General features: G+C 46.8%; 1 protein-coding gene across 1 annotated transcript in view; it reads left to right on the forward strand.

Annotated features, from left to right (window-relative positions):
• DNAH1 (dynein axonemal heavy chain 1) overlaps positions 1-25,612 on the forward strand; it is an 822,394-nt gene that overhangs the window by 659,013 nt on the left and 137,769 nt on the right. Inside the window, exon 36 of the mRNA XM_086939555.1 lies at positions 24,546-24,700. Within this exon, the coding sequence (XP_086795681.1) occupies positions 24,546-24,700 (155 nt within the window). The remainder of the gene's footprint in view (positions 1-24,545; positions 24,701-25,612) is intronic.

The raw sequence follows: 25,612 nt of genomic DNA on the forward strand, positions 1-25,612 counted from the left end.
GGAGTGGTCATTGATCTCATGGCATTGCACCAGGGACTGGTTGGTCCTAATTATAAAAACGGCAACCAGAATAACACAAGAACTCAAGATCGAAATTGAAAAGATTGAAGTAAAACTAAAGACATATATATCAACCGATGATTTAAAAGCCAGATTAGACGAGCTCAATCAACAAATGACGGAATTTGAATTCACCTTGAAAGAAAGCAAACTCAACAAACTGAGTAAAGATAAAGACAAATTCACACCAGAAGGAGCGTACCCATACACTAGGGCTGATTATGTATCCATGAACAGAAATAACGATACTGATAGTGATGGGTCGGACACTAGCTCAAACAGCTCAAATTCCAGTGGTGGAAAAGGAAATCGTCAGAATAGAGGTGGTTGGAGGCAAAGAAGGCAACAGTTCCTAAGACAAAGAGGGTGGAGAGGATACCAACCCCAATATCCACAATTCATGGGACAAGCGCCTTTCCAACCATTTCAGTTTAACCACCCTTCTAATGTTCAGGGCTATCCACAATGGAATCCAGACTTCAATGGAGGCTTTTTTGGTCCACAACCTTTTTTAGGGTCCCGCCCTGGAAACCGGGAAAGAACCGGAAAGGCAACAATGTGACTTGGGAAGAGAAAGGCCAAGAGAACCCATGGCAGACCAGGAGTATGACGGGCTCCCTACCCAACCAAGCTTCAACCAGCAACCAGAGAGGGACCTAGTGGTCAATCTGACTTCCAAGCCACTAACAAGAACACAACGACAGGTATTAAACAAAGGTTTAGGTTTCGTACCAACACAGAGACCGGACATCTTCAAGATGAACGTGGAGATACAAGAGTTTGTACGGAAGCTAAAACTACAGGCTTTCTTCCAAGATAAACCACCACAAGCCCCAACAATAGACACCGGTCTAAAACCAAAATCTACCTTTACTCCTCCCGACTCAACACTTCCTCTCGAGCTATTAGCCTTTGAAAAAGCCATAATGACAGAGGTTAACAAACTGAACACGTCCACCACACGGACGTTTCATAATACAACCAAGGAGGAACAAATTGCCTTGAAAACCCTGTCCGAAGACAGAAGCCTGGTCATCAAACCGGCAGACAAAGGGGGAGCTATAGTGCTACAATCAATCGAGGACTACGTCAATGAATGTTTGAGACTCCTATCAGACAGACGCAACTACATGGTCCTACAAGAGGACCCAACAGAAAACCTCAGGACGCGAATCGGAGGTATGATTGAGGAAGGCCTAACACACAATTGGCTAAGTAAGAAGGAAGGAGAATTCCTTGAGCAGAAAAAAACACGCATCTCATACTTTTATTGTATTCCGAAAATACATAAGAACTTAACCAAACCCCCGGGCAGACCGATAGTATCGGGCATCGGCTCGATACTAGAACCACTATCAAAATTCGTGGATGCTTTTCTGCGACCTTTAGTGCAAGCCACGAACACCTACCTAAAGGACACTAAGGCAGTCTTACAACTATTGCAAGAGACAACTTTTGACCCACAAACCCAACTTCTGATGTCCCTAGATGTGGAAAGCCTATATACCAGCCTTCCTCATGACGAAACATTGGTTATCATCGAGGAGGTTCTGTTTTCGACACCTTGGAAATACCAAACACCACGAGGTTTGGTTCTGGAATGCATTTCACTGGCCTTACAAAGAAACTTTTTCCAGTATAAAACCACGCTTTACCAACAATGCCATGGGACTAGCATGGGAAGCACCTTCGCTTCGAGCCTAGCCGGTCTCTATGTGCACCATCTTGAGACAAACAAGATCCTCCATGACCTAAATCCATATAGGGCCAATATAAAATGTTGGAGGAGGTACATAGATGACATCCGGGTCATCTGGGAAGGTGATCCGCAGTCAGCGGAGAGTTTTCTGGAATGGTTAAACAACCAAAACACTTTCCTAAAATTCACGAGCACAATTTCAAACGAGACATTGGTCTTCTTGGATTTGAACATTTATGCAGAAGCAGGAGTGCTGAAAACCACCACTCACTTCAAACCTACTTCCAGAAATTGCCTGTTGAGATACGACAGCTTCCACCCGAGACATCTACGGGAAAATCTTCCATATGGACAGTTTTTACGCCTTAGGCGCAACTGTACAGAGGTGTCCGAATTCAGACAACAAGCGAACGACCTCAAAGTAAAACTCAGACAACGAGAATACCCCGACAAAATCATCAACAAAGCAATGAAGAGGGCAAAAAATAACAACAGAGGCATTACTTGAGGAGAGAACAAAGGAACCCACAGAGAACAAGCGGCCAATCTGTGTGACAACATTCAACACCTTGTCAAATGATGTATCCAAAATTGTAAACAAACATTGGCGAATATTAACATGTGGAAAACTGGATTTGGAGAAACCAATGTTTGCACACCGCAGGGGACGCAACCTGAGAGATATATTGGTACACACAAGACCGAGACCGACAACAATAGCCCTTCAACCATCGATTGGCATCCAGGGCCATTTCCCTTGCGGGAATTGCAGTAGCTGCCATTTAACAGAAAAAAGTACGAGACTTATTTTTCGCAATGGCACCACATGGGAACAAAGGAGATTCTCAAATTGTAACTCAAAAAACGTAATCTACATGATCAAATGCCCATGCAACCTGGAATATGTGGGGATGACCACAAGAGCCATAAAAACACGTATGAATGAACATAAAAGCAACGTGAGGTGCAAAAAAAGCACAACCAAAATGGCAACGCATTTTCTGACCCAACAACACTGCGTCAATGATTTGAAATGGACGGTCATAGAACAACTACCCTCAGAGGCTGGCCTTTTCCAGAAGGAACAACGTTGAGTGTTCAGACTGGGGACCCATCTGAATGGGCTTAATGATGATGTACCCTGGAGTCAATTATCATTATAAAAAGGACCAACAGTTCTAAATGGAAGTAAGCAGCGACACATATGTATGTGTATCGCGCATGCGTGTGGAAAAACACTTACTACCTTCACGCATGTATGGATGTATGCTGTAACGATAGTGCACATGCGCCGTCTATACCTGATCTATGATGCAGACACTACTCCCAGGTCGACGCCCGCTTGAGCACATACGTAAGCCCTGTATGGTCAAGAAGCGGATGCTCCATACATGGACATACAATCAGTAGCCGGAAAACACCCCTAATTAACACACCCTTACCTGCGCCAATTAGGATGAAAAGGTATAAATATCCTTAACCACATCCTCACTCCACATCAGCGGAGCAGCGTGCGGGTTAAGACGGCGACCAGCGAGTCCTGTTCTTGTGAGTATGATACAGAACAAACTAAGCAAATACGACCAGTGACAATCCTCTACAAACGTAAGTGTGATAGAATGAATGATTACAACTACATCATTCTCCACCACAGATAGCCAAAGGAGCAACACCCCGACGTCCTGATTATGCTCATGAAGCCTACAAAGAAGCTTCACAAGTAGGAATACATCTTACAGTACACCCTAGTACTTTATGTGTTTTATGTTGTATGTGTTGGTAGTCCGTTTTTAATAGGCTTATAAAATAAGCAAATGGTATGGTTCCTGGTGACTGCACCTGTTTGAACTACCCGCTACATGGGTAACCATTAGTTGTGATTTTTGTCTTTCTACAGGTCATTGTGCTTGTAGCAGACCGCTGTAGGCACACTTAGCCTATAATTATAAATTCACTTTTCTGTAAATACACTATTTTTTCTAAACAAGACGTGAGTAGGGAGGGGAGGTTGTGCCCCCATCCTGAGGAAGGAGCTGAGGAAGGAGCTTGTCTCCGAAACATGTCGACAACAACGCACACCAGAGGTCTAGTTCATTATACAACTTAGACCTCGACCTGCACTTCTTTTAACAGTACCAGCCAGAGTTCAGAATAAAAAAAATTCTTTTCATACTCTAGTGCCAGGTACTTTTTAATATTTTCACTACACACCCCCCCACTCACTCATAATATACCCCACACACTGGACACCACACATAGTCAACACCGCAAGTGCTCCCGCGTAGTCGTAGGTCGCAGCACGCCGCATCCCGATAGAGGGGTGCGAAGACCCCGATGATGAAGCATGACACCAAGCGGCCTTTTGGTGTGTGAGGGGTATCTTTAAAAACACTGAGTGCTTCTACAACTATTGATCACTCTTTCCCCTTCCCTTGTTGGATTCACTTTGTTTATGTTACTTCATGCGGATGACTTGATTATTTTAGATTTCTGATAGATACATCTGCCAGTGGATTCCTCACCTTGTGAATATCCCCCTTGCGTCAGCAACGTTCAGAAAATTCTTCGTAGCACGCCGGCGTGGTCGACGTCATAGGAGCATGGCATCGCGCGCGACTCCGTCTGACGTCACTGACTCCTTATTAGGCCTATGTCGGCGTGATGACATCAGTTCCCTTTTTTCCGCGTCGTCGACGCTAACGTTTTCTGGGATCTTCTGAGATTCAGATAGTGACTTTGTATCTATTTGTGTGTTTCTGTTTCTGTTCTTCGTCGAAGATGTCGTCGAGGAAGACGGGGTTCAAGCAGTGCGGCTCGTGTGCCCGGATGATTTCGATTACCGATCCACACGAAGATTGCTTATGGTGTCTGGGTTCGGATCATGATGTCAAGGGCTGTCGATCCTGCTTTAAGATGAATCCAAAGGCTCTGCGAGAACGGGAGGCAAAACTTCTGCTGGCCAAAGTTAAAGGTACAGAAGCCAAGAGATCTTCGAGATCAAGATCTAGACACTCCAGCTCGAAGCCGAAGTCAAGGTCGAAATCGCGATCGAGGTCGCGATCGAGGTCGAGAGCGAGGTCGAGTGCCAGATCGGAGTCAGCGTCGAAGTCGGCTTCTGGGCATGCTTCGGGATCCTCAAAGAGAAAACACAAGAGGAAGAAGCATAGTTCTAGGCATCATTCGGGGTCGTCGGACTCGAAGAGGAAGTCTTCTCGAAGACATAAGGACTTTGTGTCTCCTTCTCCTGAAGGTGGAGCCTCACCGGTACGGTCTCCAGAGCATTCTCCGGATCCGGAGCTAGAACCGAATCCGGTTTCGGGACAGTCTTCGGAGCATGAAGAGGTCGTGGATCCTCAGACACCGACTCTTGCCAGGTCTGGAAGGTCAAAAGGGTCAAGAGGAGCTGAATCCGGAGCAGCCTCCATCGGAGCAGCCATTGGGTTCGTACCCTCCCTTTCCTGGTCCTGGTCAGAACCCTTCGCATTTCCTAAATGCCATGTTTGGTGTTTATGTGAGGGCAATGTACCCCTCTGGAGCGCCTGCGGGTCCCATGGGTCCCTTGTCATATAACTTGGGTGTTCCCCAAGCTTATGCTCCGGCGCCTTTTCTACCATTTATGCCGGCGCCATATCCTCCTTGGCTCGTCACGGCGCCACCGAGGTCAGCGACTCCGCACACGGCTTCGCCGGCTCCGGAGCGACCTCGGGATTTGGATCGGAGTTCGACGCCGGTTCCATCTTCTCAACCACCTGTTGTTCCAGTTCCTCGCTCGACGCCGGCTCCGACTCCGTCGGAGTCATTACTGGATCCGACGACTTCAGTTCGTCTGGTGTGGTCGAGGCGTAGAGCCCAGCTTCTCTTAGAGGAGAAGGAGTATGGGGAACCTGAAGTGGAGGAAGGCGAGCTTCAGGAGCAGGAGGATTGATTTGAGGATCTGCAAAGTGCAAGTAGCCTGGAACTTTCTCCAGAATGGAGGTTGCCTGTGGTTTTGGATGCACCCTCTAGGGATGTGATGCCATACCATGTAGTTATCAGAAAGGCTGCTAAATTGCTAAATTTGACTTTGCCTACAGTGGAGTTCAAATCAAATATCCTCACGGAAGTCTTGCATTCGCCATCTTCGGTTCTTGAGCTGACTCTGCCATTCACGGAGGCTCTGACTGAACCGATTTTAGAGGTTTGGAAAAAGCCTTTGTCTGCACCTGCAGTGTCCAGATCAGTGGCTAGACGTTATAGGGTGGCACCTGGTGACCCTGAGTTCTTGACTTCTCATCCTTCGCCGGAAAATCTGGTGGTGCAGGCCGCTTGTTCGAACAGGTCTGCAGGTTCTTTTCCCCAGGTTACTGGAGATAAGTGTGAGAAGTTGGCCTGATATATAATGTTCACTATTCTAGTGAACACTTTCTATCAGTCCAAACAACCCTTATGGTGATTGGTTGTAAGTCAACCTTATAGACCAGCTATCCTAGTAGCATGGATACGAGCAGTCTTCGGGCTAAACTCTAGAGGGCGTGTTAAGCCAGCTGTTATACCATCACATATACCCCTTGAACACCAAGTGAAAGGACACCACACAAGTGTTATGAAAATAAACAGTGTATTTATTTAGATCACAACAGCGCTGTACTCTTTATGAGGACAGGGTACTAAGCACACAACAAAACTCTTACAAAAATACTTTAAGTTGCACAATTTACACAAATGCCCGAGGGGCACGAAAAACCATATACTCTAAAAGTGGAATGCGAAATTACTAGCAGGTAAGTACTGTACTAATAGGCTTTGGAATCGCTAGGACTACGTTACTGAACCTTCAGATTACTAGTAGGAGGCCTAGGGCACTCGGGTGCAGAGTGTGCACTCTCACGCTGGATGCGGGACAAAGTCTATGGGAGCTAGTAAAGACAAAGTTAGTGTTCTCGGGCGAACCTGATAAGGTAGGTCGAAAACGACAGTGGATCCTGACCCTTGGATAGTGAGGCTATGCTGGGGCACCGAAATGCAGAAGTTACCTAGCCCAGGGGCTGCAGCTGCATAGGTCTCGAAAGACGTCGGGAATCCTCGTAGACGGACCAGGAGCCTGAAGAAAAGGAGTTGCTGGCAGGCGACCAGTGAAGATTGTTCGAGTGATCCAAGCCTGGATCGAAGATGGATGACACCTGTAAGCAGAGGGGACCAAGTTCGTGACTACTAGCCAGTAGTCAGGTGGCACCAGGAGGGCACCGGATGGTAGTCACCTCGACTAGGTGAGTGGGCGACGCTGGGCTCTGCAGTCTCACGGACCAGGAGGTGTTGTCGGCGACCAGGATGGAGGTGCGAGCTGTCCCACGATGGATGATGCTGTCGACGTCGCTGGACCCAGGATTGGGGCAACAAGTCTTGGCAAATTCAAGCCCACGCGGTGGACCTAAAATGGCGTCTGGAGTGGACCAGGAGGGTCCGAGGTGCTCCTCTTTTGGAAGGGAGCAAGGGCCAGTCTGGAGCAACCAGACCAGCAGCAGTGATGTCGTCGGGCATCGTTAAGAAGGCCACAAGCCAGCGGGCTAGTAGCCAAACAACGTGGTGAGCAGCAAAAAGTAGAAGGGCCCCACGCAGATCGTGGAGATGCTGGGAGGCTGGACTTCGGTGCTGGAGCTGCTCAGGGTCGGGGCTTCTCGGACCCCAAAGCACTCACCAGAGGATCCCTCGGCGGTCGTGCTGGATAGAAGTCGTGCAGTTCTGATGATGGCCGGTCCCTCGAGGTCTCGTCGCACCTACGGTTCTCAGCTTAGCTGTAGAGGTAGGTAGAGGTCAGAGGTGCCAGGGAAGCCGGGTCTCGTCGTGCTGGTCGGTCGGATTCCTGAGGAAGGACGTGCAGCAAACCGCAGAGTTCTTAGATGGTGCCTGCGGATGCAGGGTGACTACTCCTTAGCCACAAGGGAGAAATCTTGAGAAGAAGTCGAGAGTTCCTTTCGTAGAAAGTAGTTTCTTGATTCAAAGATGATCTAATTTGGAAGGGTCCCCGCTCCTGCCTTTATCCTAACGAAAGGGGTGGGTACGCGACTAGGTCCTGCCCTAGGGGTGGGACCAGGAAGGGGGTGGTTACACCCCTCTCCCATGCCGGACTTTCCCCAGGCCAGGGGCTGGTGTGCCCCTGGAACTGGTTCTAGCCGGCAGATGGGTAGTGAGCACCGGGGTGCCACTCTGCAGTCACCTTCCTGTAAAGCCCTGCCTACCCAGGATACACAAAACCCTGTCTGGGATGGTGCTAGCACCGCCCCTGACAGGAAACCCTTTGTCCAAGCTCTCCTCGCTGGAAGGACTCCCAGCAGCAGGAGGTCAGACTCGTGTCTGTGGTGGCAGCATCCATTTTGTGGAGCTGAGGCTTCAGTTAACTTTAACCGGGGTTCACAGTTACATACATGTCGTGTCCCTCTAGAAGGGTGGAATGCTAACCCCGTCGCCAGAATTGGCGAGGGGTTAGTATTCCAATTCGTATGACACCTTACTCGACATGTTTTGATAAAGCAATACCAGAGATAGCATTTAACCGCGAGGATTATAATGCACTTAAGAGTATATGGTATGCGTTATCATGGAACAGCTATTAGGACTTGGTTCCGCAAGCTGCAAATGGGCTCAGCTCATGCCAGAGCCTCCTTTCACACGATTCCAAGCACTCTGCCTTCAGGATTGTCAAGGCCTGCCATAGGAGTGACTGATAGGAATCTGTGTGTCCATTTTTAGGGTTAGATATAGGTATACTATATCTAAAGCAAAGGGTGATTACACCACCTTGCCCCAGCTGTCGTGCAGCCAGTTGTGTCAGATTTAGATGGCCATCCAGGGGTGGCATAATACATGCTTCATCCCCTGGTTGGCCCTGGGTACACCTATGCCCTGAGTTACAGGGTCTGATAAGGCGGCCCAGTACCAATTAGAAATGTACCTAAGGTACATGGAATCCATTTTAGAGAGTGAGCAGTAGGCCTGGGGTCCTGATTGGCAGGGTCCCAGGCCAACTAAGTCGGAAAACCAGCAAAACACCAGGCAAAAAAAGTTGGGGTAACCATAGTCAGGTATCTACCTTCCTACACCCCCCCCCCCCCCCCAAACGAAAGGAGATAAGGCTATCCTTGATCAGGTAAGCCTATATTGCCTGAGTGGCCATATGAGGTGGTACATGCACTGGCATGGTTACCCCCTGTATCATGGTCCACTAAGCAACCCCTCACCCTAAGGGTATCTGAGGGTCTCCACCATAGGGAATCACTACCTGGGGTGTGCTTTGGCAAAGTAAAAGGCTGGTGTGGGAATGGAGTACTGAAGTGAGACTCCACTACTGTTGGGCTCAACTTCCTCCAATCACTATCCACCATATGTGCCTTTCTTTCCAGTACTGAGTTGTTATGATCTCTCACGGTCAACCTCTGGCTACCTAAAGCTGGAGGCTGAGTCCCTCTGTTTGGCTTACTGGAGGGACAGGTCAGGTTTGGGGTTTTTAGGCCCCAGGTTTGGCTGTGCCCAGCAGTGTCCAGCTGTGGGAGTTCCCTAACTAAGTTTAAGGGGGATCACTCAGGAGTGTGTTTTATTTTCACTTGGCTAGGACTACTAGCTTCAGTGATCCTAATCTGCTGATTGGGGGTTTTTGGACAGGGGGCCCTTTGGGGTCCACCACTGGCCTTCCTGACCTTTACAGCCCTGGGCTGATGGAGGCAGGGTTGAGAGGTGCAGGCTACCTGCTCCAGACTGGGTCCCACCTGGGAAGGGTCCACTGCCATCAGGGGCTCTGCCAGGCTAGGCCTGACTACCTCTGGGGCAGTTCCTTCACCAGGGGTAGAGTCAGTTCCCTGAGGAGGCTGGCTCTCTCCTAGTGTCTGGGAGGGGGAAGACTTTTCTTCCTCTTCAATGCTCTCAGTTTGGGTGGAGTGATCCATTGTTTCAGGCTTCACAACCCCACTATCTGTCTGAGTAGAGGCTGAGACCATTTCAACCTTACCAACCTTTTCAGGAGGGCACTCAGTCTGTGTTTGGGCTGTGACTGTCACAGCCCTCCTATCCTGTTCAGGAAAGTCTGTCTGAGCCTGGGCAGTGGCTACCACTGCTCTTCCAACCTTTTCAGGGAGGAATGGTGCTTGGACTGGGGCTGTAGCTATTACTGCCCCACTAACCTTTCTGGGTAGGCCTATCATCCTGGAGTGAGTTTCTAGCTCCACCTCAGCCCATGCTGAGAGTTCCAGGTCATTCCCCAGTAAGCAATCTACAGGTAGGTTATCTGTCACTGCCACTCTCATGGGCCCTGTGACATTACCCCAACTGAGCTCGACTACTGCCATGGGATGCCTTCTTTTCACTCCATGAACGTCTGTCACCTGATAAAGAAAACCAGGGGTCAGTTGAGCAGAGGGGACCAGATGGTCAATCACCATGGTGATGCTGGCCCCTGTGTCTCTGTATGCCTCAACTTTCTGACCATTGATAAAGGGCTCTTGTCTATACTTTCACAAAATGTGGGAACCAGTAGTGAAGTTGGCAAACCCCATGCCAGTCTCACAGACAAGAGTGTTGTTAGGGGATCTGGCTAGGCCATAATCCTCCTGGTTTCCCAAAGTAATGCCCACCACATTCTTGGGGGCACTGCCACCACCTGGGGGATTACCACTAGTGGTAACAGGAGGTCTGGGAGTATTACTTGGGGGTATGTTCTCCTTATTGTTGTTGGCCTTGGGACAACTGCTGTCAGTTTTGTAATGGCCTACCTGTTTGCAGGCATGACAATAAGGTTTCTTTTGGGTTTTGGGAGAAGTTTGGGACCCACCCTTTTCAGAGGAATTTTTGGGCCCTGTGGTTTGATCAGAAGATTTATTCCCACCCTTCTCTTGAGGCTTGGTTGATTCCTTCTTTTGGTCACCACCCTGGTTCTTAGGCCTGACCCTGGTTCTGACCCATTTGTCTGCCCTCTTACCCAATTCTTGTGGAGAGGTCAGATCAGATTCTACCAGGTGTTGGTGTAATAACTGGTTCTGACAATTACTTAAGATTTGCTCTCTCATAATTAGATTGTACAATCCTTTAAAATCAGTAACCTTACTTCCCAGTAGCCAGCCTTCAAAAGCCTTAGTGGCACAATCAACAAAGTCAGTCCAATCCTGAGACTGAGTTTTCTGGGTATCTCTGAACATCAACCTGTACTGTTCAGTGGTTAAACCAAACCCATCAACCAGTGTATTCTTCAGGACTTGGTAATTATTAGCATCCTCAGCTCTAGTAGTGAGGAGCTTATCTCTACCTTTGCCTTCAAAGGAGAGCCACAAGATAGCTGCCCACTGACTCTGGGGGACACACTGTACAGTGCAAGCCCTCTCCAAAGCAGTCATCCATTTGTGGATATCATCCCCTTGTTTAAAGGGGGGCACTATCTTACTCAGGTGTCTAGTGTCTAAACTCCTGTCTTTTTTTCTTGGGAGAATGCTGCCACCAGTGGGATTTGTCCCACTCAATTCTTGCTCTCTAGCAAAGGCAAGTCTCTCTTTGGCCAAGGCAAGTTCTTCCCTTTCAATCCTCAGATTGACTTCCCTTACTTTGGCTTCATATACTCTCCTCTGAGGGAATGTCATCCCTCTTTGAGAAGAGGCCTGAGAGCCATTGGTTCGAATGGATCTGTTAGAGCCTCTGGATAGAGACCTAACTCGTCCATTCCCAATGTTAAGCTGGCCTGAGAGGGGCCCCAGGGGTCTCCTAGTGCCATTCTCATGCCTGCTTAAGTTGTCCCTAGTTAGCTGGATAACTACTTCTGGACCTTTGTCTGCCTCGTCCTCAGATGGCTCTAGATCCTCATCCTCCTCTTCACCTTCTGCAGAGAGATGGATAAGGTCAGGGTCACCTGAGGTTCCCTCTAGGGGGGGCATGTTCCCATCTGGATGAGAAGGATCTGTATTACCAGCCCTCCTAGCATCATAAGTCTCTAAGAGACCAATCAGAAAAGGAATTGTGGGGTTAGACCCCTGTTTTAGTTTCCTGGAGGTACACACTTGTCTCATCTCCTGGAAGCTAAGAGCAGCATATCTGGAAGCGACCTGTGGAGGGTCCACTGACACAAGGGGAGACTCAGAGTTTCCTCCTTTGTCTGACATGCTGATTCTAGTGTGGTGTAAGTGATGCACCTACCTACACTATATGTTTGCCTACTGATCCCTTGCTAAGAGTTGTAGCCAAGGTGTGCTAAGCCTTGAGGAGCTACAACAGCTGGTTCATTAGAACTCAGAGTATTCTAAGCTAAGTTATATGTACCTGAAGTACTTCTGTGATCTTTCACAAGATATTCTTAGGATACGTGTGGTAAAACAACAGCAAGCTCAAATCCCAACCGCTGCTCACCAATGTGAGAAGTTGGCCTGATATATAATGTTCACTATTCTAGTGAACACTTTGTATCAGTCCAAACAACCCTTATGGTGATTGGTTGTAAGTCAACCTTATAGACCAGCTATCCTAGTAGCGTGGATACGAGCAGTCTTCGGGCTAAACTCTAGAGGGCGTGTTAAGCCAGCTGTTATACCATCACATATACCCCTTGAACACCAAGTGAAAGGACACCACACAAGTGTTATGAAAATAAACAGTGTATTTATTTAGATCACAACAGCCCTGTACTCTTTATGAGGACAGGGTACTAAGCACACAACAAAACTCTTACGAAAATACTTTAAGTTGCACAATTTACACAAATGCCCGAGGGGCACGAAAAACCATATACTCTAAAAGTGGAATGCGAAATTACTAGCAGGTAAGTACTGTACTAATAGGCTTTGGAATCGCTAGGACTACGTTACTGAACCTTCAGATTACTAGTAGGAGGCCTAGGGGACTCGGGTGCAGAGTGTGCACTCTCACGCGGGATGCGGGACAAAGTCTATGGGAGCTAGTAAAGACAAAGTTAGTGTCCTCGGGCGAACCCGATAAGGTAGGTCGAAAACGACAGTGGATCCTGACCCTTGGATAGTGAGGCTATGCTGGGGCACCGAAATGCCGAAGTTACCTAGCCCAGGGGCTGCAGCTGCATAGGTCTCGAAAGACGTCGGGAATCCTCGTAGACGGACCAGGAGCCTGAAGAAAAGGAGTTGCAGGCAGGCGACCAGTGAAGATTGTTCGAGTGATCCAAGCCTGGATCGAAGATGGATGACACCTGAAAGCAGAGGGGACCAAGTTCGTGACTACTAGTCAGTAGTCAGGTGGCACCAGGAGGGCACCGGATGGTAGTCACCTCGACTAGGTGAGTGGGCGACGCTGGGCTCTGCAGTCTCACGTACCAGGAGGCGTTGTCGGCGACCAGGATGGAGGTGCGAGCTGTCCCACGATGGATGATGCTGTTGACGTCGCTGGACCCAGGATTGGGGCAACAAGTCTTGGCAAATTCAAGCCCACGCGGTGGACCTAAAATGGCGTCTAAAGTGGACCAGGAGGGTCCGAGGTGCTCCTCTTTTGGAAGGGAGCAAGGGCCAGTCTGGAGCAACCAGACCAGCAGCAGTGATGTCGTTGGGCGTCGTTAAGAAGGCCACAAGCCAGCGGGCTAGTAGCCAAACAACGCGGTGAGCAGCAAAAAGCAGAAGGGCCCCACGCAGATCGTGGAGATGCTGGGAGGCTGGACTTCGGTGCTGGAGCTGCTCAGGGTCGGGGCTTCTCGGACCCCAAAGCACTCACCAGAGGATCCCTCGGCGGTCGTGCTGGATAGAAGTCGTGCAGTTCTGATGATGGCCGGTCCCTCGAGATCTCGTCGCACCTACAGTTCTCAGCTTAGCTGTAGAGGTAGGTAGAGGTCAGAGGTGCCAGGGTAGCCGAGTCTCGTCGTGCTGGTCGGTCGGATTCCTGAGGAAGGATGTGCAGCAAACCGCAGAGTTCTTAGATGGTGTCTGCGGATGCAGGGTGACTACTCCTTAGCCACAAGGGAGAAATCTTGAGAAGAAGTCGAGAGTTCCTTTTGTAGAAAGTAGTTTCTTGATTCAAAGATGATCTAATTTGGAAGGGTCCCGCTCCTGCCTTTATCCTAAAGAAAGGGGTGGGTACGCGACTAGGTCCTGCCCTAGGGGTGGGACCAGGAAGGGGGGTGGTTACACCCCTCTCCCATGCCGGACTTTCCCCAGGCCAGGGGCTGGTGTGCCCCTGGAACTGGTTCTAGCCGGCAGATGCGTAGTGAGCACCGGGGTGCCACTCTGCAGTCACCTTCCTGTAAAGCCCTGCCTACCCAGGATACAAAAAACCCTGTCTGGGATGGTGCTAGCACCGCCCCTGACAGGAAACCCTTTGTCCAAGCTCTCCTCGCTGGAAGGACTCCCAGCAGCAGGAGGTCAGACTCGTGTCTGTGGTGGCAGCATCCATTTTGTGGAGCTGAGGCTTCAGTTAACTTTAACCGGGGTTCACAGTTACATACATGTCGTGTCCCTCTAGAAGGGTGGAATGCTAACCCCGTCGCCAGAATTGGCGAGGGGTTAGTATTCTAATTGGTATGGCACCTTACTCGACATGTTTTGATAAAGCAATACCAGAGATAGCATTTAACCGCGAGGATTATAATGCACTTAAGAGTATATGGTATGCGTTATCATGGAACAGCTATTAGGACTTGGTTCGGCAAGCTGCAAACGGGCTCAGCTCATGCCAGAGCCTCCTTTCACACGATTCCAAGCACTCTGCCTTCAGGATTGTCAAGGCCTGCCATAGGAGTGACTGATAGGAATCTGTGTGTCCATTTTTAGGGTTAGATATAGGTATACTATATCTAAAGCAAAGGGTGATTACACCACCTTGCCCCAGCTGTCGTGCAGCCAGTTGTGTCAGATTTAGATGGCCATCCAGGGGTGGCATAATACATGCTTCAGCCCCTGGTAGGCCCTGGGTACACCTATGCCCTGAGTTACAGGGTCTGATAAGGCGGCCCAGTACCAATTAGAAATGTACCTAAGGTACATGGAATCAATTTTAGAGAGTGAGCAGTGGGCCTGGGGTCCTGATTGGCAGGGTCCCAGGCCAACTAAGTCGGAAAACCAGCAAAACACCAGGCAAAAAAAGTTGGGGGTAACCATAGTCAGGTATCTACCTTCCTACAATAAGGACTCCAAGAAATTGGATCAAGCTGCTAAAAAGGTTTTCTCCTCGGGTAGCTTGGCCTTGAAGTCTACTAATGCTACCTGCCTACTGGGAAGGTATGTTCATGCCTTAATGGATTCGGTGAAGCAGTTGTCAGCTAAGCTTCCGGAGGAAGACAGGAAAAACTTCAACGAGGTTGTCTTGGACACTCAGGCGGCGGCCCGCCAGGTTATTCAGAGTGGCATGGACACGGCGGACTCTGTGGCTAGGGTGATGGGTTCTTCAGTGGCCACCAGAAGAGCCGCTTGGCTAAAGTCTTCAGAGTTTTCCGCAGACGTTCAGGCTACTCTTATGGATTTGCCTTTTGATGGCATTGGCCTCTTTGGGAAGAAAGTGGATACGGCATTGGAGAGGTTCAAAGAAAGCCGGGCAATGGCTCGATCTTTGGGCCTGCAAGCAAAAGGCTCTACCACCAGGAAGTTCAGGGGCTTTGGGAGGTCCTCCTTTCGTCCCTTCAAACAAAGCCAACAACAGCAGCAGCAACAGAACCCTCTGTATAAATCATACAGAGGTAGACAGAGGGGTCGTGGACGTCAGGCCTCCTCCTCCTCTACTTCCTCCTCTAATACCCACCCCCCACCTACAACAGCAAAGCAGCCCTAGATCCGCCATTCCGGATCATGCGGGTCCGGTAGGTGATCGGCTTACTCATTTTCTACGGGATTGGGAATCGGTTACATCAGATCTTTGGGTTCTCAATCTCGTAGAAAATGGGTAAGCACTTCCTTTTCAGGAGTTCCGTCCCAATTACCCTCCTTGCCAAGGTTATTGTTCAGAGGACCACCTGCTTCTCCTGCAGGAAGAAGTCCTGGCACTGTTCAGAAAGGGTGCGATAGAGGTGGTTCCGGAGCAAGAGAGGGGTCAGGGGTGCTACTCCCGGTATTTCCTGATCCCCAAGAAGGAAGGCAGGCTTCAGCCAATCCTGGATCTCAGGATCTTGAACTTCTATCTGAAACAGGAAAAGTTCAAGATGCTCACTCTTGCACAGGTTCTTCAAGCGCTGTTGGGAGATGACTGGATGGTGTCAATCATCTTGCAGGTTGCTTATTTCCACATCCCCATCCTGAAGTCGCACAGGAAGTATCTCCGTTTTACGGTGGGTTCGCAACACTACCAGTTTGCGGTCCTTCCGTTTGGACTTACTACTGCGCCTCGAGTTTTCACCAAGGTGATGGCAGTGGTGGCAGCACATCTCAGGAGGTCGGGGATACCTGTATTCCCGTATCTGGACGACTGGCTGATCAAAGCGGAGTCGCCAGAGAAGGTGCTCCATCATCTGCAAGAGACAACTCAGTTTTTGTACAGGTTGGGTTTTTCGATAAATGTACCCAAGTCTCACCTGGTGCCCTCCCAGCACAACCTGTTCATAGGTGTGGTACTGGACACAACTGTATGTCGTGCATTCCCTCCTCCTCAAAGGATTCGCGACATACAAGAAATGATTCCTTTATTCTACAATGGAGCGGTTGTTCCAGTCCTGAAGGTCCTTCGTCTGCTCGGTCTGGTGGTTTCTTGCATTCTGTTGGTCAACCATGCACGCTGGCACATGAGAGCACTCCAGTGGTGCCTCCGCAGGCAGTGGTATCAGCACAACGGAGATCTCAGGGAGTCTGTGAGGATCTCCAAAGAAGCTGCAGCGGATCTGTCTTGGTAGGGCGTGGAAGGCAATCTGTCTCAAGGAAAGCCCTTCCAACTGCCTCCATCGGTGGCCACAGTGATAACGGATGCATCCACTCTAAGGTGGGGTGCTCATCTGGGGTATCTGGAAGTCAAAGGTCTTTGGTTTCCAGAGGTAAGGTTGCTTCACATCAACCTTCTAGAGTTACGGGCGATACGTCTGGCGCTCAAGGCCTTCCTCCCTTCCCTTTGCGGTCAGTCGGTTCAGGTCCTGACGGACAACACGACCGCGATGTGGTATGTCAACAAGCAGGGAGGAGTAGGGTCGCAGTGTCTCTGCAGAGAGGCTCTGCGTCTCTGGTCCTGGGTTCAGGACCATCAGATTTGTCTGATGGCAAATCATCTGGCCAGAGTTCTGAACGTACGTGCAGACATTCTCAGTCGGCAGTTCTCTGCCGATCACGAGTGGAGGCTCCATCCGGAGGTTGTTCACGACATCTTTCAGATGTGGGGGACTCCTCGGGTGGGCCTGTTCGCCACTCGCGAGAATGATCACTGCATGTCATTCTGCAGTCTCCAGTAACCGATGTAAGGAGCTTTGGGTTACGCGTTTCAGTTGAGTTGGGGAAGTCAACTCCTTTACGCGTTTCCTCCCATACCCTTGATTCCTCGAGTTCTGAGGAAGATTCGCCAGGACCGGGCCCAAGTCATATTGGTCGCCCCGGATTGGCCAAGAAGGGTGTGGTACACGGACCTACTCCACCTCTCCTCTCACCCGCCGCTCCATCTCCCTTTCAGGGTAGATCTCCTCTCTCAGATGGAGAGGCAGGTTCTACACCCCCACCTCCAGACATTACACCTTCATGCCTGGAGATTGAACGGGGCAACCTGATTTCCTTTTCTCTCCCTCACGATGTGGTGGATGTCATTCTTTTAGCCAGGCGTGACTCCACCAAGTCCATCTATTCGTATAGATGGTCTAAATTTGCTAAATTTGTTGTTTGGTGTAGGGAGAAGGTTATTGACTCTTTGAGGGCTCATTTATCCGATATTTTTCCAGTTTGCTCTTTCTTTGGCACAGCAAGGATTTGCTGTTGCTACAGTCAAAGGTTACCTTTCGGCGTTGTCGGCATTTCTCTGTTTGCCAGATCAGCTGTCTCTTTTTAAATCTTCAGTGGTTTTGAGGTTTCTGAAGGGCCTCACTAATAAGTTCCCTCCTTCTCCTTTTATTGTGTCTCAATGGGACTTAAATCTTGTGTTAACGTTCTTGATGGGTTCTCCCTTCGAACCCTTACACAAGTATCCTGTGAGGCTTTTGTCTTTTAATGCGGTCTTCTTAGTTGCGATCACCTCGGCAAGGGTGGTGAGTGAGCTTCAAGCTCTTAGTTCTAAGCCCCCATTCCTGACCATTCATGCTGATCGAATGGTTCTTAGGACCAGGGCTGCTTTTCTGCCTAAGGTGGTAACTCCCTTCCATCTAGGACAGTCCATTACCCTTCCTACCTTCTATCCCCCCCTCACCCTTCCAAGGAGGAAGAGAGACTGCACCGTCTGGACCCTAAGAGGGCGGTGTCTTTTTATCAGGACAGAACTAAAGACTTTCGGTTGGACGACCAGCTGTTTGTTGGTTTTTCTGGCTGCCGGAAGGGTAGAGCGGTGCACAAGCGCACACTTTCCAGGTAGATAATTCTGTGCATCAAGATCTGCTACTCCTTGGCGGGTAAGGACCCTCCTGAGGGTATAAGAGCTCATTCTACCAGGGCAAGGTCTGCTACTTCTGCATTGTCTAGAGTTGTGCCTGTTGAGGACATTTGCAGGGCCACGACTTGGGCCTCCCTCCAAACTTTCGCGAAGCATTACTGCTTGGATTCCGAGGGACGGTCACTTCGCGCGCTCTGTCCTCCAAGATTTCTTGATGTAGCAGGGTGGACACCCTCCTCCGGGAGTGGGGACTGCTGTGGGAATCTATTCACAAGGTGAGGAATCCACTGGCATATGTATCTATCAGAAGAACAAGTTACTTACCTTCGGTAACGCTTTTTCTGGTAGATACAGTATCTGCCTGTGGATTCCTCACTGACCCACCCGCCTCCCCGTTGTCCACTCTGCTATACCTGAGTATATGTAGTTTTATATTTATATTTGTATATATAATGGGATATTTATGCCTTTGCTGCGCACTATGTGTGCTGTTTTGATTTTTATGAACTTTGTACACTGTATATTTGTATATCTACTGTCATTGGTCCATCCGGGTGCCTCGAAGGCATGGAAAAAAGGGCGGAACTGATGTCATCACGCCGACGTAGGCCTAATAAGGAGTCGGTGACATCAGACGGAGTCGCGCGCGATACCGTGCTCCTATGACGTCGTCCACGCCGGTGTGCTACGAAAAAATTTCCGTACGTTGCTGACGCAAGGGGGATATTCACAAGGTGAGGAATCCACAGGCAGATACTGTATCTACCAGAAAAAGCATTACCGAAGGTAAGTAACTTGTTCTTTACACAGGTAGGCCTCCAGAGGAAGTTGGATAGGTTTTATTCTGTGGCTATAAATTAAAGGTTATTATAGCGAAAACTTAAAATATTAAACTTTGGAAAAAAGTGGAAACCATATAAGTGGGTATTAGGTAACAATACGGTGGGGGTGGTTACCTCATATAAATATTTAGTAATGATGTTTAATAATACATTCACATTGGGCCCGGCTCAAAGAAATGGTGAAGGCTTGTGCCCTTTCCACTGTAGGTGGCCTAATCAAATTTAAAGACACGTATGGAGGACCATCTCTGTCCCTGGTATTTACCACTTATAATGCAATATTTCAACGAAATGTTTGCATGGGGTTGAATTGTTGATCCTAGGTACAGAGGCAAGTTGGGAGTTGTGTGAGAGTAAATGCCTGAAAAAACTGCTAGGACCCCCCAAATGCACAATGTGCCCATCAATACAACTGGAAGTGAATCTGTTGGCTTGGAACGTGTTAGCCTATAAAGCTACTATTCGTTTTTTTGTTATAAACTTTGGACCTCAGAGGTGCCGTAGGTGTCTAGCCTCTTTTCTATAAAAATATTAAGAAGTGATCCAAATTGGACTGCGCAAGTTAGTTCTAGAGTGCTGAAAGTTGGGTCATTACTGAAGATGGAAATATTTAGTGTATGGGAAGTGCGTCCTACCTTTCAAAGGGGGAGTTGAGAGAGGCCTGTAGGAGAGAATCCAGGGCTGCGGATCTTTGTTTTGTTTCAAGAAAACACTCAGCAAGTTACACTTTAGAGTCCTGGGATAATCGTAGGATGTACCCTTATTTAGCCACATTGCCATGCCCCCAGTTACGTCAGCCACTATTAAAATGTTGGGTGACGTTGAATTTATAGTTTTTAAAAATTGGATTAGTTTGATGAACTTTTTGCTTCTATTGAAAACTGCACATGTGGTTTACATATTTGCACATTTTAATGTGCATCCCTTGTCAGAATGTTTGCACTTTTGTAGATTACGGTGTCAGATTTTAAAATATATGGCATTGCAATGAGACAATGGCAATTCTCATAAAGAAGTTTTTTTATGTGGCCTGTGCGTTAGTAAAATATTTAACAATTTGCTTGGGCTAGAAGTATTGTTAGAAATCATTATTGCTTAGGGCTGGCAGAACCATGCTGATTATATAGGAGGAGGGCTGAAACAGTAAACATGACGACAGGCTGGTTCCTTTGTTGAGGCTTGTCACGCAGGGGTATGAGTACGTTTTAAAAAGCTGATCTATAGGACTTTGGGGAGGGTGGCGGGGGTAGGGAGTGTGGTTTTATTGTCAATGTGTGGACAGTGGACATTGTTTTATAGACATGTGTCTAAACAATAATAACGATGTTTCACCTACCTCTGTGAACAGGGGAGCACTGCCTCCTGTACGGATTTCACTTGGGTAAAAATGCAACCACATAGATTACCATCAAGGTGGCAACATTCTGTCTTTTCAAAGACATTGTGACTAAAGTGGTGCTTTCTTTCTACTTTTTGCTAGAGAGAGACGCTACACCCTAACCAATTATATTGCCAACCAGTCCTCGCATATTAGATAGGCAACATTTGAATGTACCAATATTGATCCATAAGACAACTCTTTGATTTTGTTTTGTAAAATGGTTGCATTTTGTTACTCCTAATAGCAGTCAAGTCCCATGGGTGGTAACTGTCAAAATGGGCATAGTATTGGGGCATATGTATCAAGCCCTTTTCCCGTTCGCAAAAGGGCCTACCCGTTTGTGAACGGGAAAAAACCTTTTGGAATGTATCATCCCAAAAGGCCCTCACAAAATAGGGAATCGCAAAATTTGCGATTCGCTATTTTGTGAATGCATTTAAGGAATCGCAAAGTGCGATTCCTTAATTGCAATGTAGGAAGCACCCAAGTTGTGCGATTTTGACTTAAGAAATCGCAAATTACCACCAACTTCACGTTGGTGGATATTTGTGATTTCTTTGAAAAATTAACTTTTTTGCATTCTTCAAAGTGCCATTTGGCGCACATACATGCCCTTAGGGCATGTAGGTACACCACATGTGCACACATGCACATTTCAGGGGTGCTACAGGGTGTCCATTTGGAGCCCTTGCACCCTTGAAATTGCATGCTCAATTTGCGAGTACCTATTGGGTACTCGCAAATTGCGCATGCAATTCCCAATCATAGAATGGGAAGCCATTCCTCAATTGAGACTCCCAACTTGCAAGTCGCAATTAAGGAATGCCAAAGAATTGCAAAATATTTGCTAATTTTTAATTACATCTCGTTTTGTGATTCTCAAATAGTGATTCTCTAAAAATCGCAATTTGAAAATTTCAAAACCATTCTTTGATACATATGCCCCGTTGTTCTCAATTTTATTAAATAAACGATTGTTGAAAATAAACTGAGAGACCTAGCAGTTAATGGCTGCAATAGGCATATTATTATTAACCAGAACATATTGGGATCATCCAGATCCATTTCCAGTTAGAGCCAAATGTAGGTGATACAATGAAATGGTCAGGAGTAATTTAGAGAAGGCACAAGCTCAGCAACAGGAAGCAGCAGGACAGAATGCACCAGCTATTTCGGTTTTTGGCAGTCATCCCTTGTAGCATCCACTTCCCAGAGGGAAATATCTAATGAATACCTTTTGTATTGCTGAGTCGTTATCTTTTAAATATTCCAGCTCTATAACAGGTTATTAAAAAAATGTCACAAGTCCCAACCTGCAGCTGTGACTTTTCAAAGACAATGGGTCTACATGGCGAGTATAATTTCTATAAAAGTATTGATCAGAGTCAATATTTCTGTAGACATCTAACTTTATTCTTCTTCTACCAATCTAGATTACAAACATTTCATTCATTCAACCATATGTAATGGTATTTGATACCGTTTGAACAAAGATCACAATGAGAAATTCCTGCTCTTTCATCTGAAGCTTTTTCTCTAGATAATTTATGGGAGATATTTGTTGCATGTGCCTCTCTCTACACAAACTATAATTCCCTTCGATGGGACCAACTCTTAATTGCACCACTTTATGAGAAGAGCATTTGTCATGATACAAATTCCACAGACCAGATTTTCTTAGTGCCACAACAGCAAAGTGTTATTAAAGTTATTGCTTACATGATTACAACACTGATAGGAAATACCAGGACTCTTACTGGTGTGCAATATGATTTTGCACAGATCAGCAGTGGTCATGTTGTGTATCTTGAGATCAAGGTTTGATGTACCTAACATTCGTCAATCTGACATATGCTAATGATGGCATAAATATGAAAGGGCTTAGGGTCCTCTAGAATTGCATGGGCATAGAATTCTCTTTACTGAACAGGTTCACCCTTCATAATAGACTGTGCTTATCAGTGCTTTTTGGAGGTGAGAAAATATCATTTTCTGAACCTGGTAGTTGAGTAAGGCAATGTTGTGTGCTTTCCACATAGCTTTATATTATATGTACCCACAGCTTGCATATGAAACTCAAAGAGAAACACCGGACACCCCCAAAATTACCCAGAGACGTATGCAGCTACATTCAATATGCACTGATGTGTGGTATTATCAAAGAAGCAACATAGTCAACAGTGCCTAAGTAGTCATTACTTTCATTATGTGGGGAAAAGAGGGTGTGATTCCAAAATAATGTTTGTGGAAGTCCTCATCTTTGGGACCAACACCTCGCCACGGAACTCTGGCCACCCCCCCACTCCGACAGACCACTCCCACAACCTCTGTATCATCCTAGACACCAAGCTGTCTATGAAGGAACAGGTCCACGCAGTGTCAAATGCCTTCTTTTACACCCTACACATGCTCCGCAAGATCCTCAGATTGCTCCCAGTCAACACCGTAAGGACCGTCTCCCAGGCCCTCTTCACCAGCAGACTGGACTATGGTAACACACTCTACTTTGGAAGCACCGCTTGTCTCTTAAAGAGATTAAAGACAATGCAGAACTCAGTGGCAAGACTCATTCTCGACCTCCAAAGAAGGACCCACAGCACACTCCACCTCATTAAGCTATACTGGCTCCAAATCCAGAAGAGATGCTAGTTCAACATGCTGACCCACACATACAAAGCCCTACACATGAAGGACATGAATAGATCAAGAAACACCTCACTCGCCACCAATGACCAGACACCTATGTTCAGCGTCCCTGTTCCTCATATAGACCCCCAGGATCCGCTGAACCCAGCGTATTGGATGTTCCTTCTCTCACTTGCCGGCCAAGGCTGGGAACGACCTCCCCCTACACCTCAGGAATGCACCTTTGATCCAGCAATTCAGGAAAGAACTAAAAACCTGGTTGTTCGAATGAACAAGCCTTTGCATAGCAGTTAGCTTCTCTAGCGCCTTGAGACCCTCTTGGGTGATCCGCGACCCTATATAAATGATTGAGTGATTGGGCTGAAAATAAAGTAAAACTATAGTTGAACTTGGTGCCCTATTAGCCAGCGTATATTCTTTCATATATGAGTTAAATGACCCATACCATGGGGTGCACAGATAGAGAGCATCTGATTTTTGGTCTGAGTGGATGACAGAATATTTAAATGTGCATTCTACAATGAGTGTCAACGTTAAGAAGATGTTGCAGTACAGAATGGCAGTGACCTGTGAAGGTATGCAAACATAACTCAATTACACATTGAAAAAAATGGTGTCCAAGCAGACTGCTAGTACTTCCATGGTCAACAGTTGCCCTCATTGTTCATTAGGAACTAAGGGCCTTTTTTAGAGTTCAGCAGATGGGATACTCTTTCATAAATGTGCTTGGTGCCCATCCACTGTATTATAAGTACAATATGCCCTATGGTAATTTTGCAGACTGGACATCCATCACGATTAGACACGGTATCCCATCCACAAAACTCTAAATGGGGCCCTAACTGTCAAATCTCTGAGTGACAAAACAATATCTCTTTTATTATTTGCTTGGCTGCATCAAAAAGATGCATGCTATCATTGATGTGCCAACAAGACATTCATTCATGGTGTATTCAAAAACAAGTTTTGTAAGAACTGTTATACATTGGTTTACCAACAGATAAAATATTGCCAAAGCTATTAAAACATAGGCCAAATCTATGGCCTGATTTAAACTTGTCAGATGTGGGAAATCTGTCAAAAAGCTACAATGTTTCTTCCCCCATATTGAGAGTCAGTTGTCTATGCGTTCTGAATAGAGCGTATGAGATATCCACTCTTTGGAAGAAATCCTACATTCACCAAACCCTCATCCAGGTCCTGAAATTGCTTGTGTTTTGTAGCCTTGGAACAAAAACAGCAGAAAAGAACAAATGTACTGCAAAAGCATATTTGACGTAGTCTACACGTGGACTGTATAAGTATTTGTGAATAATTAAGAAATCGTATGTAAAGAATATTCAAATATACTTCTGGTTACATCTGCTGTCTTTAAAATTCAGTATAGTTACTTGATTGGTTTTGCATTGTATCTCCTATAATTCTCCTTTATATTTTATGCTCATGTGTAACATCTTATATTTTTGTTTCATTTCAGTGCTATAAAGTCCTGGCAGCTGCAATGACATCCCTGAAGGGTATGCCATCCATAAGTGGTGGCACATATGAGGCAGTGCATTACTACATTCTGAATCCTAAATCTATAACAATGGGACAGCTGTATGGAGAGTTTGACTTGCTCACCCATGAATGGTAATGCCACTTTTAGAAACTGGATTATAGCAAACAACAAGGGCAACCAAATATACCAAATGGGACTTGGGTATATAATATATATAAAACATGGTTTCTTCTTTGATTTATTTATACATCCTACATCCATGGGTTTTGATCATCTTGAGGGCCATAATTTCCTCCTTTGAGCTTAAGCATTTTCAATCATTGGACGTTAACACAGTTTAAAAGATGTATTACAGTTAATATGTAATTTGTGTAGTGATTGTTTATAAAGAAGGAGAAAGAAGGAGAAAGAACCTGTGAGCAAAAATAATCATACAAATATTAACAAGTGACCATTGAATTGTAATAAAGGTTCACCAAATTAGGTCAATATGACAGCAATAAATATTAGATGGCTTTTGTCCCTGGTTCAAATGTAATATGACTGACTGCAATTCAACCCTGTTGGTAGTAAGATGCCCATCACCAGGACAGGAAAATATAACATGTCTAAAAAGAGTCCTGCAAGTAAATAGACAAAAATAGCATAAGGAATGATTAATTTAAATATCTGTTTGTAACAATTTCCATTTGGGAGTACAAACGTAGACCAGACAGGAGACAAGGTGAAATATGAACTTACAAAAATAAAGAGTAAATTCCTGAAAGGATAGTGAATGAAGTGACAGCACTGGGAGTCACACCAATGATGCTTAAATATCCAGAACTGTATTTATGGCTGCCCCCCCAAAAATACCAAACTGCTTAGCATTGTACACCAAATACCTATTAATTTTCCTCTTTTCAAAAGAGAACACTTAAAAGCAAATGATACCGTAAGTGTGCAGCAAACATATAAAAAGAACTGAGCCTGAAATGCATGTATAGTCAGATGGCCACCATACCTTGGAGCTAGCCTTCTAGCCAAAAAACAAAAGTCTGTGA

Source organism: Lissotriton vulgaris, chromosome 9 (assembly GCF_964263255.1).
Source record: "Lissotriton vulgaris chromosome 9, aLisVul1.2, whole genome shotgun sequence".
Classification (NCBI taxonomy): Eukaryota; Metazoa; Chordata; class Amphibia; order Caudata; family Salamandridae; genus Lissotriton; species Lissotriton vulgaris.